General features: G+C 45.5%; 1 protein-coding gene across 4 annotated transcripts; it reads right to left on the bottom strand.

Annotated features, from left to right (window-relative positions):
* Positions 1-166: 166 nt before the first annotated feature.
* Positions 167-9610, bottom strand: LOC309697364 (amphoterin-induced protein 3). 4 transcript variants are annotated; one of them, XR_014273808.1, is made up of 3 exons: positions 8472-8957; positions 4338-6800; positions 167-4227 (listed from the first exon to the last, which is right to left on the bottom strand). XR_014273808.1 is itself a non-coding variant. In XM_082519230.1 (2 exons), the coding sequence occupies exon 2, from the start codon at positions 6756-6758 to the stop codon at positions 5397-5399; it is 1362 nt and encodes a 453-aa protein (XP_082375356.1). In that variant the 5' UTR covers positions 6759-6800; positions 9372-9610; the 3' UTR covers positions 167-5396. The 4 variants fall into 4 exon arrangements, 3 of the variants coding, with proteins under 3 accessions (XP_082375356.1, XP_082375355.1, XP_082375354.1); XM_082519230.1 differs by lacking the exon at positions 8472-8957 and adding an exon at positions 9372-9610 and having other exon boundaries at positions 167-6800; XM_082519229.1 differs by having other exon boundaries at positions 167-6800; positions 8721-8958.
* Positions 9611-16514: the final 6904 nt, after the last annotated feature.

Raw genomic sequence — 16514 nt, 5'->3', positions numbered from 1 at the left:
ACCAACACTGCAATCCTCAGAGCCATTGTGTAAGTATGGTAGCAAATAGTATCATAAAGCACAGTTGTGAGTGTCTGCCACCAGTGACACTGTAATGTATTGCAGATTGGGTAGCGCTAGTGTCTCTGACAGTTAAGGTCTTTTTTTTTAATAGAAATAATAAAGCCAGATTTCATCAAAGTTTATTGTTGTCTTTTAGTGGACAAGTATGACACGTTATAACAAAAGAACCGGTACAGCATGATACAGGTACAATAAAGCCAGTGGGAAAAAAATACAACTGAATGCCAAGGAAGAATAAATAGACAAGACAGTGTTGTAAAAACGTAGTCATGGGCTGCGGTATAAAACTTGAAACACACTGGGTCATTTTGATTGTCAGATCCTATAATGTCCATCTAAATTCTACTTGGTGAGACACAGTGAGCCAGGAGACTGCTCCAAAATATGCTGCTTAAGAGCATATACTCATTTGTTTGCAATGAAATGTGACGGGCCTGTAGGTCTGATTAAGGAAGTATTCATATGCTATGTACTCCACAGTGCTCTGATTGAGACCAGATCCCTGCTGGAAATCCCGCTGCTTTTCACTGCTTTGAAAACACAGAACGTGGCTTGCATTCGCATTCAGCTCAGAGGTATGATGAACAGCCTGTTGTCTGGTGTAGCAGTGTGCATTTATTTTAGGCTTTTTTTGGAAGCAACTGACCTACCTACTCATTATTATCATTATTATTATTACCTCCTAAAAAAAGATAATGTAGCCTAGTCAGTAGCTTTTCACAAGCGCATATTCCAAGTTAGGTGCCCAGTTAGAATAAAATAAGGATTGTAGGTGACACAGGGAGTGTGTGTTTGTGGGTGTCACAGCATTTGAAAAATGAGTATGTATCTGACACAGCTGGATGCCTCCACTCTTGCCTGATGACTGTTTTGACAGTTCAGTAATAGCCTGTGTTGACAGTCAAGGCTGCCTTCCACGAATGAAAGCAATTCAACCCGTGCTATTCAGACTAAAACTCCTCTTTCACAGTAATTAGATTCTTGACTAAGATGATTTCGAATCCCTGGGAGCCCAGTCGAACTTGGGAAAACAATTAATCTGGAAAGGGGAAGTACATGCTTTAATTTGGGCCTGATGGAGTGTTTCGCTTTGGAGAAGGACATCTTTTCGAGCATTAAGGAGTTGCTTCCTTTACATCTGGGTAATTTGTCAGAATGCCTCGGGATGATTTGCAGGGAGCAAAAAGACTGAGCTGTACAGAGTTGCATTTTTTTTTGTATGCTGGAAATTAGCTATTTATTTTACAGTGTTATTATCAGGACTTTCCATCAGCGGTTAAATGTTAGTATAAACAAAACATGAAATGCTGGAAGGGTCCTGATTTCGGCAAACCAAATCTGCCTCTTGACTACCTCCTCATGTCTGAAATGAACTGGAAAAAGCACAATAATCATTCATTCCATTTTTGCAACGCAGTGTTGAGGCCTCCCATTATCAGTTAAGTACTTGTTGTCACAAGGTTAAAATAAAATGCTGGATTCCAAATAGCTTTAGGATACCAGCTTCGCTCATCCTGACTCTGACATCCTGCCTACACTGAGGTTTATTTCCTAAAGCTGGAGTGAGCTTGCATAACCAGGATCACCTGTGGACCCTCGGCGAAATGGAAAGCCCTCCATGAAAAGCTCACAACATGTCCTCTTTGTTTTAACCTGTTAATCTAATCTAATCATATGAGAAAAACAATAAATCCCAACCCAGCTGTGTTTGCTGCGTCAGAGAGCGGATTAGAAGGATTTAAAAACAGTGCAATTCACCAAGAACCTGGTTTTTTATCCTTGTGGTAATCTCCTGAAATCTCACTCCAACTCATCGCACCATTTAATGTTTCTAGTGCACTGTGTCTGAAAAACAAGATACAAGACGTTACATCATACAGGCGCACAGCAGCGTCTTATGTAATCTTTGTTGAGAAAGGATGCTTACCACACTGAAAACGTTTGATACTCGATCAGTGATGGTGTCATGAATAGAGTAGTGCATTATAGCACGGTGATCTATCACGGCTCATCGTTTCTGACTAAGGTCCACACAGCATCATCAATAAAGGACCCTTAAAATTCAAACTTCAGGAAACGCTACTGATTTTATTTTATAATTAGAAAAAACTCCTATAATTTTATAAAGTTCAGGTGCTACTTTGAGAATAAAGTGGTAATGTCAAAAATAAAGTCAGCTCTCATAGATCTAGTAGTTATTACCACACTTTATGTGCTAAAAGTGAAATAATATCCCCATTACTAAGTCTAAAGTATGATTTATCTTAATATATGCAAGGCATTTGGCAGGGGCAATCATGACAAAGTTAGTGAGGCAAGGCTGAGATGGTTTGGACATGCACAGAGGAAAGTTCATGGATATTTTGGGCACAGGATGGTTATTATGGAGCTGCCAGGCAGGATGAAAAGTGAAAGACCACAGATGAGGTCCATGGATGCAGTGAAGAGGGGCATGCAGAGGGTTGGTTGCTAAGGATAAGGTGAATTGGGGGCAGATGATCCACCATTGTGACCCCTAAGAGGAGCAGCTGAAAGAAGAAGACTATTTTGTAGATGTTGCCAATTACTAGCAGGTGTAGTTTGAATCGAAACAACTTTTTTCTAACTTGTTATACTTTATTCTTGAAATGTTACAAAATTTTGACTTTATCCTTATAATAAAAAACCACAAGATAAAAAAGTCCTTTAAATTTAATACTTGTATTATTTTGGCCCTAATTCTCCTAATCCCTCCTAATCCTTCGTAGGTATCTGGGCAGGCAGAAACTTTACGATTACTCTTATTGTAACCTTTTACTGCTTTGTCCATGAACACCATATGCTCGTGTATTACTTTCTACCTCATCATCTGTCAGTTAAAAAAACCTTTCCCTAACTTTTCCCCGCTGTTGTGCATCCTTTTCAGTATTCTTCTCCCAGCACCCAGTCCTCTCCTTCCTGTTTACGCTGATACACACACGCCCATGTTGTGAATGCACGATATTATGTCCATTTACAGCCGTGTTAGTATATTCAGAGATTATTTTGTAAGCTGTTCTAAAACCAAAGTTGTTTTCATTGTTCTAAAACATAACAAAAAAAGTGTTATTATGGATGCAGCCTTAGTCTCACGAATTTTTTTGGGTTAATCCCTGTGAGTTTAATACTGATGAAACTCATCGCTGTCAAAGAGCCAGTCTGTTCCACTTTCATGTACCGTTGGCCATTTGATATCAGATTTCCCACCTCCTTTTGAACTTGAATTTACATATAAGCTGCACAACAATATTAGTCGCCTCTATCTTAAAAGGAGTCATGTTTTAATTAAGGATTTCAAAATAATCAAAGGCCCTAACTCCAATGACAAGCTCTGCTTTGTAATACACGCAGTTACTGATGACTTGTCCCTGACATTATATGAAGGATTACATCTGATCCTTTTCAATCTTGATGCAATCCCTAGTCCCACCCAGTGTTTTTATTAAGATTAAGCTACAATCTTAAAACATTATGGATGCTTAGACTTGAAGAAAATTGATTTGTTTCTTTTGAGGCTGCTGTTTGTCTCGGCAGGGTTCCCTTCATCATCGACCAGCTATATGCTGTCTTAGCTCTTTTATGCAGTCAACCTCAGGGTTTTTTCTAGGCTCTGAAACGGCCTTTGTGGGGTGACTATACGCAGCAATAAAGCCTGATTGATCTACATACGGTAGAGGCCATAAGTCATAAGAAAAATGTGCATTTTCAGGCTTTTTTCCAACCATTTGATAAAATGCGGCCAATATGCTGATGCAGGGTTAAGTAAATGAAATCCAATGAACAAAACTGGTTTGAATGAGTTCTAAAAGATTGTAAAGCTGTGGACTAGAGGGGACCTGACCCCTGGAATTCAAAAGACACGTTGCTTGTTGAGTGGTTGTTTGATAAAGTGTTATTAAGCTCTTTTAGAGAGGATTTAAATTGCTACTTTTATTCTCAGTCCCTTAATCATTTGGTGCTGGTTGATTTTCCTTTGGGGGCTGGCTAAAAACCTCTGCGGGGGGTGTGCCAAAAATGTCTTTATGCAGGAAAAACCCTCTCACCCATGTACTTTGTTCCTTCAGTGCGGAGCATGGGAGTCTTTTCTTTAGCATCTTTCATCTCTGTTGTTGAAGTGTGTAATTCTGTCATTTGAAGCATGTTTTGCTGAATTGAAAAAAAGAACAAACAAACAATATTCAGTCACTTCAGTCGAAAAAAAAAAAAGCACGCACAAAAACACAAAACACCAAACAGTAAGAACAAAGTAATGCCACCTTCAGGGTTTGAGTCACAGCTGCTTGAAGAATTTGTCACTTCAGTCAAAATTTAGTGGTTGTGTTTATTCTGCAGTGTTCAAAGTGCTCTGCTGTGTTTGATCAAAAAAAGATGCTGTCTTTGAAGAGCAGGCCAGTTGCTGCTTTTTGTCTGGGTTCTTGACACTCCTGATTTCTACACTTTGCTCTTTGCCAGATAAGCAGCATGCAGATCTTTTTTTCCCCCTGCCAGATTAATGCAACAGGTTTATATGAAACATGTATATTTATGATGGCTCACTGCAGGATGCACCTCTGTTTTGAGCTAGATAAGATTTTTAAATGTTTGCTGTAAGCTATGGCTTCTGAAAAAAAAAGATTACTAAAATAATACAAAATTAGACATAAGCAGTTTAGGAAAATGAGGATATGAAGTTTTCAGGAGCTGGTGCTACATGTTCAAGCTACACATTAGGGGATATAGGGTGTATATTGCATTTCATTTTTAAATTTATCTTTAGTTTATGCAGTGCTAGCACTTATCTGCTCTACACTATCTGTAAAACCTCAATCCAGGTAAGGTGTGCAAACTGATCTTAGTTCCAGCAGTCAGTACAGTCATTCACTTGCATTTTTTTTTGGGGGGAGTGGGGGGAACTAATCCATCTTCAAAACTTTGAAAGGGAAGCCATATTCATTCTCAGATCCCATGAGAAATATTCCCCCTAGTGCTGTAGCTGAGCACGGAGAAATTATTAGCTGATTTTAAGGACTGATAATGGCTCCGCTGTGATTTGGTGGTGCCAGTATGTTGCGGGTATAAAGCAAAGTTGAAACTTTCATTCCGACTACCTGGCCACATGGCAGAAAGAGGAGAATTGAAACAGGAGATATTACTTTTTTTCTCTTTCTTTTTTTTGTTCAGGATGCCTCTTAACTGCATCTGACAGTTGGAAAGGAGACGTGAAGTTCTTTTTTTCCCTTTATAGTATTATTACTCAAATAGCATGTCCTAGCTAGATACAGAGGAGTTTTCAGTTAAGACTTTCAGTTTCCGCCTGGGGGGGTGGAAAAAAAACTTCAGCTTTCCAGAGACCAATCTGTTCCTTCTTCATTCATCACCGGGTCAATGAAGGCTACGTGTTTATTAGTTTGGCTTTTGGTCTGGTCTCTTGTAGAGTGGAAGAGGGTAGAAGATAGACTGCTTGACTCATACTGCTTTGACCGTTTGCAGTAGATGCAGCGACATGGAGTCAGATAAAGGTAGATGAGGATAATCGTTGTAGTCACCATACAGCCGAGCAGCGTTGTGTAGCCAGTGTTGAATAACTCTGCCGTGGGCAGCAGCACCGTCACGTTCACCTCCCGAGTTGCATTCAGTGCCTGTTTAATATCCACAGCTGTGCACACATACAGTCCCGAGTCATTGACCTTGGTTGCTCGGATCTCCAAAGTACCATTAGGAAGCAGGTTAATTAGATTATCATCTATGTTGGCCTTGGTGATGTGCCCCTTGCTTGGGGAGAGCCACGTAAAGGAGAGATCTGTGCTCGTCAGGGATGTTTGGCAGTCTAGACGCATCCTTTCTCCCTCTGAAACCAACACGTTGGAAAGGAGAACTGTTACGGGCTGCAAAACGGGTTTTTCCACAGTGCAGTTGAGGAAGAATCGGTTCTGTTGTAGAAATTGGATGGACGATCGTAGGTCTCCGTTAATGAAGCAGATATGCTCCTCCTTAAAGTCCCTCACTGAGTCATAGCCCCTCAGGTCCCAGTGCCAAAACACGCTGTACATGGAGCAGTCACAGATCAGAGAGTTGTTGTAGAGATACAGGCCCCGCTGCACCAACCTGGGTAAAGCTTTCACATCCTCCCATTGCAGATGGGTCAGTCGGTTGGATGAGAGATCTAACATGCTCAGGAATGGATGAGTGTGATCTTGGATTGAGAAGAAAGGGAAGTCTGTGATTTGGTTGAGGCTGAAATAGACCTTTTTTAAGCTGCTCAGGCCACTCAGTGTGCCGGCCTCCACCCGTGCAATCTTATTATTGAAGAGAAGGAGCTCCTCCAGCCTCCAAAGCCCCTGAAAGTAGTGCTGCTCTACCGCACGAAACTTATTGGAGGACAGGTCAAGGTGCCTGAGACCAGAGACGTTTTGAAAAGTTCCAGGATTCAGGGCTTTGAGTTGATTGTGCGCCATCAGCAGGTTTTCCAGCCTGGACATCCCGTTGAAGCAGCCTGGACTCAGCCAGGAGACATGGTTGTGGCTGAGGTCGAGACTTATTGAGAAAGAGGGCAGGGAGTGAGGTAGCTTGGTAAGTCTGCTGGAGCTACAGCTTACTGCATCGGATATACAGAGGCACACGGAGGGGCAGGTCTCCTCAGTGCTGTGGAGAAAACAGAGCAGCACCAAGAGAAGGCTTGGATTTAGTCCGCAGGTCATGGTTTTTGAATCCTTCAAGGTTTCTAATCCCTCTGGTTCTCCCTGAAAAGATAAGAATCAAATGAGAAACAGGGTGATATATGAGAAGGGTATACTATTTTCAAGTGTTTCAGGCTTTGAGCTGTTCAGCCATACTGGAGCTCTCAGTATCTGTGGTACAGTAGAAGATGAAATGGTTCACTTTAGTGACCATGAATCCTTTTAACACTATATAAAATATTTGGAATGCTTTGGAATAAGAAATCCTCATGCTGGGATATTTTCAAATGTTTCAACAGTCAGATTCATGCAGACTACTTATTCCTCTATTTAGTGATTATGCCTCTGTAGATCAGCAAAAGGCGATTTTAAATGACAAGAACTTCATCTTTAATGCAAAGGCTCTAGCAAAGATATTGCAAATATGAAATCTTTTCCATAGTCATTCTATTTGCACAGACCCCAAAGTCTTTGAATAATTAGACATTTTTAAATATAAAGACTGTTTTTGACTGCCTTAACCTGAAGACATCACCATGCATGTTTGTTCGGTCTTTATTTTGGACAGAAATCATGTTTAGGTGAGTTGAGATCAGGGCTTCTTTCTCAGTATATTTTATTTTTCAGTTGTGAAGTTCCATTCTGCAGCATTTCACTGATCTTGCGCAAAAAGTCCAACCAAGGTCGTTTTAGAAGCAAGTCTCGCCAGCCGTTATCTTAAAACCCCTCTGGGTACCTATTTTGGAATATTTTTAAAATGTATTAAACTTTCAAAATAGAATCAGTCAGTCAGATCAGATAAAAAACATTTAAAATCAATGCTGAGTTTTACCTAAAAGTATATTTTCTTTATAAAAATATTTTTTACTTGAACCACAGTTTGTATTACTACAGAAATCGACTATAGTTTTCAGCTATTTTATAAAGTCTCTGTTACACCTCTATACACTTACAGTTATATACTCTTATTGTCTTGATAATTTGTTTTGTTTCTGTTTTTCGAGTCTAATGATGACCTCTTATTTTCCATGTTCACATCTTTTCAATAAACGGCTACACAATAAAAATACTTAGCCCAAACCAAACACTTAAAATCAGTTTCTTAATTTGTCATGAATAACGTGTAAACTGACCAACCATGAACTGCTCAGTTGGCTCGCTTAAACCTAATTCTTTGAAAAAGGAGGACTGTGTATAAAATTGGCTGTAATTTCTAAATGGTTAAGGCAATGTTTTTGTTTACACCCTTGAATTAAAGCTGAAAGTGCAGTGCAATCACATCTTGATTGCTTCATTTAAAATCCATTGAGTGTGCACAGTCTAAATTGTGAAAACTGTGTTCTTGTCCAGCTACACGCGGACCTGTATACACAGTAATCACTGTCTCTAAATGACAATTATTTTTATTGTTTCTTGGCACGTCGATTGTTGTGTGTTATTAACTGAGCATTCAGCAGCTAACAAAAAGGCCAAAGCCAAAACTTTAAAAAAGGCAGACATAAACTGAGATTATCCGCAATCACAGCAGAAAAGTGTCTTTCAGCCTGCGACATAAAGCTTTTTTCAGTTCAATACCTCTGAACTCTAACAACTCATCTATACCAAACTTACAGAAAATAAATGCCAACTAATTTCCCTTTAATCACCAAATTCATAAACTGACTAATCACCACAGCTCTATATAATTAAAAACTTTTCAGCACATTGTGAAAGCATAGTGTGGACATACTTTACCTTCAAAAATGTTTTTAAGTCTTTATGAAATTAAAAGCTCAAAAGGAGAAAAGTTCACACTACTCCCAGACAAGTGAGCAATTTTGTTCACTTAGTTAATCTCATTCTCCCTTCCAAAAAAATAAAATGAAGAAAGGAACACACGGCCAAACCACAAATCCAAAATAAACTGCTTAGCGACAATACGAGACTCCAACTTTCTTTCGTTTTCCCGCTTTCAGAGTTGTATCCCCATCAATGAATACCCACAACATAGCTGTCTAATCCTTATCTCCTTTCGGATCCTCCTCCCGAGGCGCTCGAGGAATAATTCAAGGCTCCCGCCGTTCTCCTCAGCTAACTTTAAGGTCCCCCTAGCAGGCTTTTTCTCCTCTTCCCAAATGAGAGTGCCGCTCGAGAAACATCCTGCGGTGCTTTGCAGTGTATAACAAACAGCATAGAGCTCAGTTAATCTCCCACAATCCCCCCTCCTTCTCCGTGTCATTTAGAGACCAGTCTTGTGTCTCCCTCTCTCATCATTAAGTAATCATGCTGGTGGCTGCCCTCCTCGTTCTCTCTGTCTCTCTTTCTCCATTTTTAACCAATATCAGTTTTCCCACACTGATCTGTTAGTGTGCTAGTAGATTTGTATGATTTTGCTTGCTAACATATTAGCAGAGCCCAGGAGCTTTACACATGAATATTGCATGTGTTATCCGGTAACCTTTCACCAGTAATCCCAGGGGTATGAAACTTGGCTGTGCTCGATGTGTTTTTGTTTTTCTTTGAGTATGTGTGACTGTGTCTTAGTGCTGGTTTTCTTAATGCTGTAAATACACCTGTTTTTTCTGTGAGCTTGGAAACCCTCTTCATCTTTTGGTGTATTTGAAGGCTTTCAGGCTCTTCGGGTCTTTTCCTCACCTGTGTGCTCTGCGTCTATTTGAGTGGTTTTAAGTCGATCGACATTAGCTTCCTCCTGCCCCCGAATATGCACACATTCACTCTTCCTCTAAGTGCCTTATGCAGTACATCCTCTGCTTTCTTTCTGAACTCCAACATTGCTCCGTTCCCATCTCTTGGCTGTGGGTTTGACTGGATATATGCTGTCCATGGTGCTTGGTCATGGTGGTCCTGACAGCTCTGGTTTCTGTCACAGTGAATTAGCTTTGCCTCCCAGCAGCCACCTCCTCTCTGCTAGCCCCAACCCACCACCTCCCTCTGTGCAAGTGCTCGGGGCTTTGACTGACTCCCACTCACTCACTCACTCACTCACTTTGCAGAGGCACATAACCTGATTCCCCACGGATTCAAACTCGCTGGATGGGCTTCACTTCTCAGACGGTGGGGTAATGGAGAAAGATGTCGGTGTCCACAGAAATGTGGATGAGAACGACTAAGGAGGAATGTTAAGTTCAACAAGAGATCGATTTAAAAACCTGCTCCTTAGTTTGTTTGGGGTTTTTTTTGTTTTTAAAAATGGGTTGAGCATGAAGAAAACACATTTGGCTGTGTTTGTGCTGAAATGAAAAAGCAATGACACAATCTTGTCCCAGGGCTAGTCATCAGCTTGGCTGCAACATGTAAGAAATACATACACCCACACGTGTACATTTGAGATATGTTAGGAATGGATTCTAAACAGGCCCTTCTTGTAGGTGTTATGTTTACGTGGGCTTGTAATGTGGCTCAAATGGCTCTCTTAGTAATTTGTCTATTTGCCTGCAAATTGAACCTTGTCCTACTATAAAGAAAGCCTTAATCTCGATAGCTTTTTAAATATTCACCTTTCATTGATTGTTTTAAGGTGTTATGTAACACTCCTAGCACCGTTTGCTGAATGGGCTGCTGAATGTATTGCTGTAGTGTTAGTCCCCAAGTCCCTGATTATAAGGGGATCACACATGACCTATAAACCAGAGTGTGCATAAGCTGATAATGATTCATGGTTTTGGCATATGAGGCTTTAAATTAGGTTCATGATTGTGCCAGTGTGATGTCACTGGCAGCATTTGGTTTTAGCTTCGGTGTAACTGTGTGGGGAACGTATTCTTTTGCTCAGGCAGGCCCTTGTTTTGCTGCTCTTGATGTGGTTGAACAATTGTGGTACTTTATTATTTTTGATTTTGACTCCCAAGATCAATTCAATCAAAGCACGAGGAGGTAAACAAAAGAAAAAGAGTTGAGCGTCTATGCAGCTTATTCTCCTAAATTGCAAAACAATTATTTTTGCCCTTTTCTGCTGATTGTCTTGTCACGGTCTGCGGAGGCAGACCGTGCGGAAAGGTGTGTGGTGGACCCAGGTGCGAACACAAACGAGGATGCAGGAGTGGATTCCAACAAACGAGCCTTTTATTATGGCTGATGAAAAGAACAAAAACAGAATGAGGGCAGCATACGTGTAGTACTCAACAGAAAACCTAAACTGGACAAAACTAAGGAAAGACTATGGCTGGAGGTACAGAACACAGGAGGTGGTAACACAGACGACGCGAGACAGACTGTATGAAACACAGAGACTAAATACACATGAGGGATGATCAGGGGAAGTGGCCACACATGGGAACACAGCTGACACACATGAACTTAACGACAGGACAGAAGGAGTGAAACTGAATACACTGACCGTGAATACAGACTTTCAAAGTAAAACAGGAAACATGGAGATTAGACAAGACACATGAACCGGGGAGACGTAGTACAGGGGAGATGACATAACCGACAGCATGGACTTGACAATATAAGACACGCAGACATAAACACACGAAGGGCAAGGGAGACTTAATACACGGGTAATATGTACAAATGGCTGGACTGCCTTAGTGACCCTAAACAAAGAATAAACATCAAAATAGGCTAAAACACAAAACACTGGGTCGCACGACCCAGGACCATGACAATACCCCCCCCTCAAGGGCTGGCTCCCGACAGCCCAAAACCGAGAAACCAAACAAAAACAGAAAAACCCCACCCAGGGCGGGAGGCGGGGGACCAGGACGGAGGGACCAGAACAGGAAACAAAACGAACAACAGAACACACAGGAGCACAAGACCAAAGTCCAAACAAAGTTCAGGGGGCCGACCCAGAGCCCACAGGCACAAGAGTACACGGGTCACATGGTCGGGGGGCCGACCAGGCGGGCGGCACAGGTGACAGAGCCGGTCCGGAGGCCGGCCGCGCAGAAGGCAGCGGTGGCGGCGAAGGAGACGACGGAGCAGTTCAGGGGGCCGGCCGCGCGGAAGGCAGCGGCGACGGAGCAGTGTCAGGCGCACTGGCCGAGGCCCGGTGGACACAGGACCAGACGAGGCTGAAGACTCCGATGAGGCCGGACCAGACGAAGACGCCGGCTCTGAGGCTGCAGCCGACGACGACTCTGAGGCTGCAGCCGACGACGACTCTGAGGCTGCAGCCGACGACGACTCTGAGGCTGCAGCAGACGACGACTCTGAGGCTGCAGCAGACGACGCAGAAGGTGGCTGGATGGGCGGCTCGGGCCCCCCAGCCGACGTGGCATGGTGCTGGACGGGTTCCTCGGGCCCCCCAGCAGACGTGGCATGGTGCTGGACGGGCTCCTCGGGCCCTCCAGCAGACGTGGCAGGTTGCTGGACGGGCCCCTCGGGCCCTCCAGCTGAGACATGAGGCTGAACGGGCCCCTCGGACCCTCCAGCGGAGACATGAGGCTGAACGGGCCCCTCGGACCCTCCAGCGGAGACATGAGGCTGAACGGGCCCCTCGGACCCTCCAGCTGACGAGACATGAGGCCGGAGGGGCTCCTCGGGCCCTCCAGCTGGCATGACGTGAAGTGGTGTGGATGCTGCAGGATGCCGGATAGGCACACCCGGGCATCCAGCAGCAGGCGCAGGGTGAACAGTTAAGGAGGCCCCTGGCTGGACCGGGAGCAGGGCTGCCACCTGGACAGGGAGCAGAGCAGGAGGCTGTCGTGGTGGCGATGACTCTCTTGAGCCTCCAATGGAAACATGAGCCGGTGCAGGCGCCTGCAGAGCGACAACCGCTCCCACCTGAGCGCCGAGGCTGGGTGCGGAGCTCAGCTGTGTACTGACTGGCATAACTTTGGGAACCCACCTGGGTGTAGGAACAAACCGGACGGCAGCCATTCCCGCCTGGGGTGTAAACGCAGGATATGGCTGACCTCCGGCTGCCCTGACCCTGGTGGTGGGAGCTAGCTCAGGTGCTGGCTGGGTGTCCACTGCCTCTACCTGGAGATCAGACGCAGGTGAGAGGTCAGGTAACGCCACAGCCACCCTGGGAGTGAGCACGAAGCTCCGGACACTGTCCTTGGCAGATGTAAGCAGAGGAGCAACGACAGACAAGGACCTTGATGTCTCTAAGTCCTTAACACAGTCCGAATTGTCCTTAGTTGCCCTTCTTGGGGAGCTAAACACTCCTTCTGTCTTGGAGCACGATTCAAACAATATTTCAGACCAGAAGCAAGGTGGCTCAGTGACACAAGTGACAGTTATGTTGTCCCAGGAAGCATGACTCTTAAGGCCAAGACTCGATGCATGAACCCACATAACACAACCAGGACTAGGTGCAGATGATTTGAACACAATAATTTGGCAGTCACATGGGAGACAACTACACTTACTGGAGTCTAAGAGCCCTGTTGGCGAGACTGAGTTAAGGAGGGGTTCAGCCCCACACACTAGGCGGCTGTAGAAAGCTAGTGAGTGGGATGCACATGGACTTGGCGTGGCATAGAAAACATAGTGGACTGGCTCTGAGCAATCCGGCTGAATTGTCCTTAGATCGGCCAGTTCATTAACTGCAGTCAAAAGGCCCTGGCCCAGGGGTGCGGTTAAAGGGCTAGCTGGTTTGTGATGATTAGCGTGGCGCCCCCCCCCCCCCCGACAGTCTTGGAAACACAAAATACAGCCTTGTCATTAGATAAGGGGAAAGCACAACATAAACAGACCTTCACTTTAGTATTAACAGAAATCACAATGCCATTCACAGACATAGGAAAACCCGGCAGGCCCTTAATACTCGTCCAGCCCCGGCGGACTGGTGCAGAAGAGCGGTTGCTGATGTCGGACCCCAAAGCACTCACTCTGGTCAAATCATCAGCAGAGTGAGGAACCTGGGGCCCGATTAGCGCCGGAACATAACATACAATTTCCCGATCAACACCAGACGTTCCTTCTTGCGCTGGGCTAGTTACATAAGCAGAACATTCATTATTCGGCTTGGGAACAGGGAAAAAAGACCCCAAAAGGTGGGTGCTAGTCAAAGGGAATACAGTCTTATTACTAGTCAGATCAGACGTTTTCTCACGTGATTTATAGTCAATGGATAGCAGGGGCTGAGACACAGTCTTCGAAAAGGCTCCAGATGCCGTAACAATCTTAAAAGAAGCCTCCTTAGCGAAAGACGCATGTCCTGGGTGTGCAGCGTCTTCTCTATCCTCTATCTCCCTAACCTCCCCCTCAGCCTGCACACTCATAATAACAGGGTTTAACAGAACATCGCACGGGTTGATCCCCAAAACCGAAGTGCCTATGGCCGGTTTGGCAGTGTCAGGTTCACAGTACTGTGAGGGCAGTGTGGCGTCCCCAAAAACAGCATGCCCAACACCAGAAAACTTAGCTTTATTGCCAATACAAAACGTAGGCACAAGAGTAACACCTTCAATATCAGTAGCCAGAGGCACGGGAAAGACAGCTTCTTCACTGGCCTCCGAGAAAACAGACTGTGACACGGTGCCTGGGGGGGTGACAGAGTTAACAGTACCGGTACACGGGGTCTTCATCTCTGAGACATTTATTGTCCCTCCGAGCCCCTCGCTCTCAGTACATCCAGAGCGATTAGGTGGACACAAAACATCGTCACTAACCTCTGAGCGTCGGGCGATGCGGCGGCGACGCGAACGCCGTTTCTTCTTGGCCGTGGGTCCCGTTGACGTGGAAAGTGGAGCCTCTTGCGGCGTCGCAGAGGCTGAGGCGGCGAGTGTTGGCGGGGCGGCAGGCGGGAGCTCCAGGCAACTCCGGGGGCCCCCAAGGGCTAGGCGTGTCCCGCGGAAGATCTCACCGTAGTGAGGAGCGAGCCATGGCTCCTCCCGTAGCTCCTCCTGCAGTTGCGCGCATGCGGCGCGCTGCCGCCCCTCGAGGTCGGAATCCATGCCCCCCACAGCTTCCTCGTGTAGCTCAGTGGAGGGCGACACATGCCGTAGCGATGAGCGACGGCGACGTGAACGTCGCTTCCGTCTTGAAGTGGACGCGGACGGAACTTGGATTTCTGTGGCGAGCGGCTCCTCGTCTTCCGACCACATCCGCGCCAGATAAGAAGCGGGAGAAGTGTAGTCCGATCGAGGCGGCGAGGACGGGCGGCCGGTCCGAGGCGGGGCGGCTGGCAGAAGCTCCTCCTCGGAGATAAGCCAGGGCTTCCAGCGTAGCTCGTCCTCCCGATACGCCCGCAACACCTGCTGCCGCTCCTCCTCACCGAAGTCAATAGCCTCGGGCATCTCCGTGCAGACAGGCGATGGCGAAGATGCGGAAGCCGATGAAGTGTGTGTGTCGGTGGTGAGCCTCACCGTTCCGACTCTGACCGCCACTGGTTCATGAGGTAGCGGGGTAACACCGCAACAGCATGGCTCTGGTGACGACTCACGCTCGCCGGGCCGCTGCTGCTGCGGGCGGAGTCGGAGAGTGGAGACGAGAAAGTCGCTGACGAGGGGGTGCAGCGTCTCCCATAACCAGGGGAACACGGACACGCACACCCCTACTTGGCGGGCTAACTCTTCCCGTTCCCCCTCTCTGGGACAGTGCAGCCATCGGTCGCATAGCGACTCCACTGTCCGGACGATCTCCATGTCATGTGTCGCTGGGTCCGGCATGCTCGCGTCGTACTGTCACGGTCTGCGGAGGCAGACCGTGCGGAAAGGTGTGTGGTGGACCCAGGTGCGAACACAAACGAGGATGCAGGAGTGGATTCCAACAAACGAGCCTTTTATTATGGCTGATGAAAAGAACAAAAACAGAATGAGGGCAGCATACGTGTAGTACTCAACAGAAAACCTAAACTGGACAAAACTAAGGAAAGACTATGGCTGGAGGTACAGAACACAGGAGGTGGTAACACAGATGACGCGAGACAGACTGTATGAAACACAGAGACTAAATACACATGAGGGATGATCAGGGGAAGTGGCCACACATGGGAACACAGCTGACACACATGAACTTAACGACAGGACAGAAGGAGTGAAACTGAATACACTGACCGTGAATACAGACTTTCAAAGTAAAACAGGAAACATGGAGATTAGACAAGACACATGAACCGGGGAGACGTAGTACAGGGGAGATGACATAACCGACAGCATGGACTTGACAATATAAGACACGCAGACATAAACACACGAAGGGCAAGGGAGACTTAATACACGGGTAATATGTACAAATGGCTGGACTGCCTTAGTGACCCTAAACAAAGAATAAACATCAAAATAGGCTAAAACACAAAACACTGGGTCGCACGACCCAGGACCATGACATGTCTCTCATCATACAGTAAAAGTCTGTGTACTTTTAACAGAATGAGGTCCCCTGGAATGTCACTTTTAGCACCTTCTTCATCTCTTCCACCTTTTTTCCACTTGAGATTGCCTGCAGATCTTTTTGGGAGTCTCTATTTGTCTCTGCATGTTCCGGTGTGCGTCTGTTGTCAGGCTGGTGTCTGTTGCTTCAGCCCGCTGTTCTGTAAAATCCCTAATCTAATCAGTATCTTTGTATCCAGCTGCTTCGCAAATCCTGCCTCCCTCCTTCTCATATATGTGATTGGACTCAGCCAATGCAAAATACGCTTGTCAAGTCAGCCAGGTTCAGAGTGGACCTCAAAGCTTAAACCCTGACCCAGATGCATCCTGCCCCCAGCAGAAAGTGATTTTTTCTCTTTACCATCTGCTGCAGGGAAGGGGGAAAGGGGGAAAAAAAGAAACGCAGTGGTGCACAGCGAAACGTCTGCTCTTATCTTGCCCTTGAGAAACTGCAAAGCTCGCTAAGAGTCGATAATATAAAGCTTTAAATTCTCAGATGTAAGAAGAATAT

This window comes from Aulonocara stuartgranti (assembly GCF_965226115.1).
Source record: "Aulonocara stuartgranti genome assembly, chromosome: 20".
NCBI lineage: Eukaryota > Metazoa > Chordata > Actinopteri > Cichliformes > Cichlidae > Aulonocara > Aulonocara stuartgranti.
This window is presented reverse-complemented; position numbering and strand designations above follow the sequence as displayed.

Coding starts and splice junctions, on each gene's coding strand:
- LOC309697364 (XM_082519230.1), bottom strand. CDS start 6,758: ATGACCTGCGGACTAAATCCAAGCCTTCTCTTGGTGCTGCTCTGTTTT.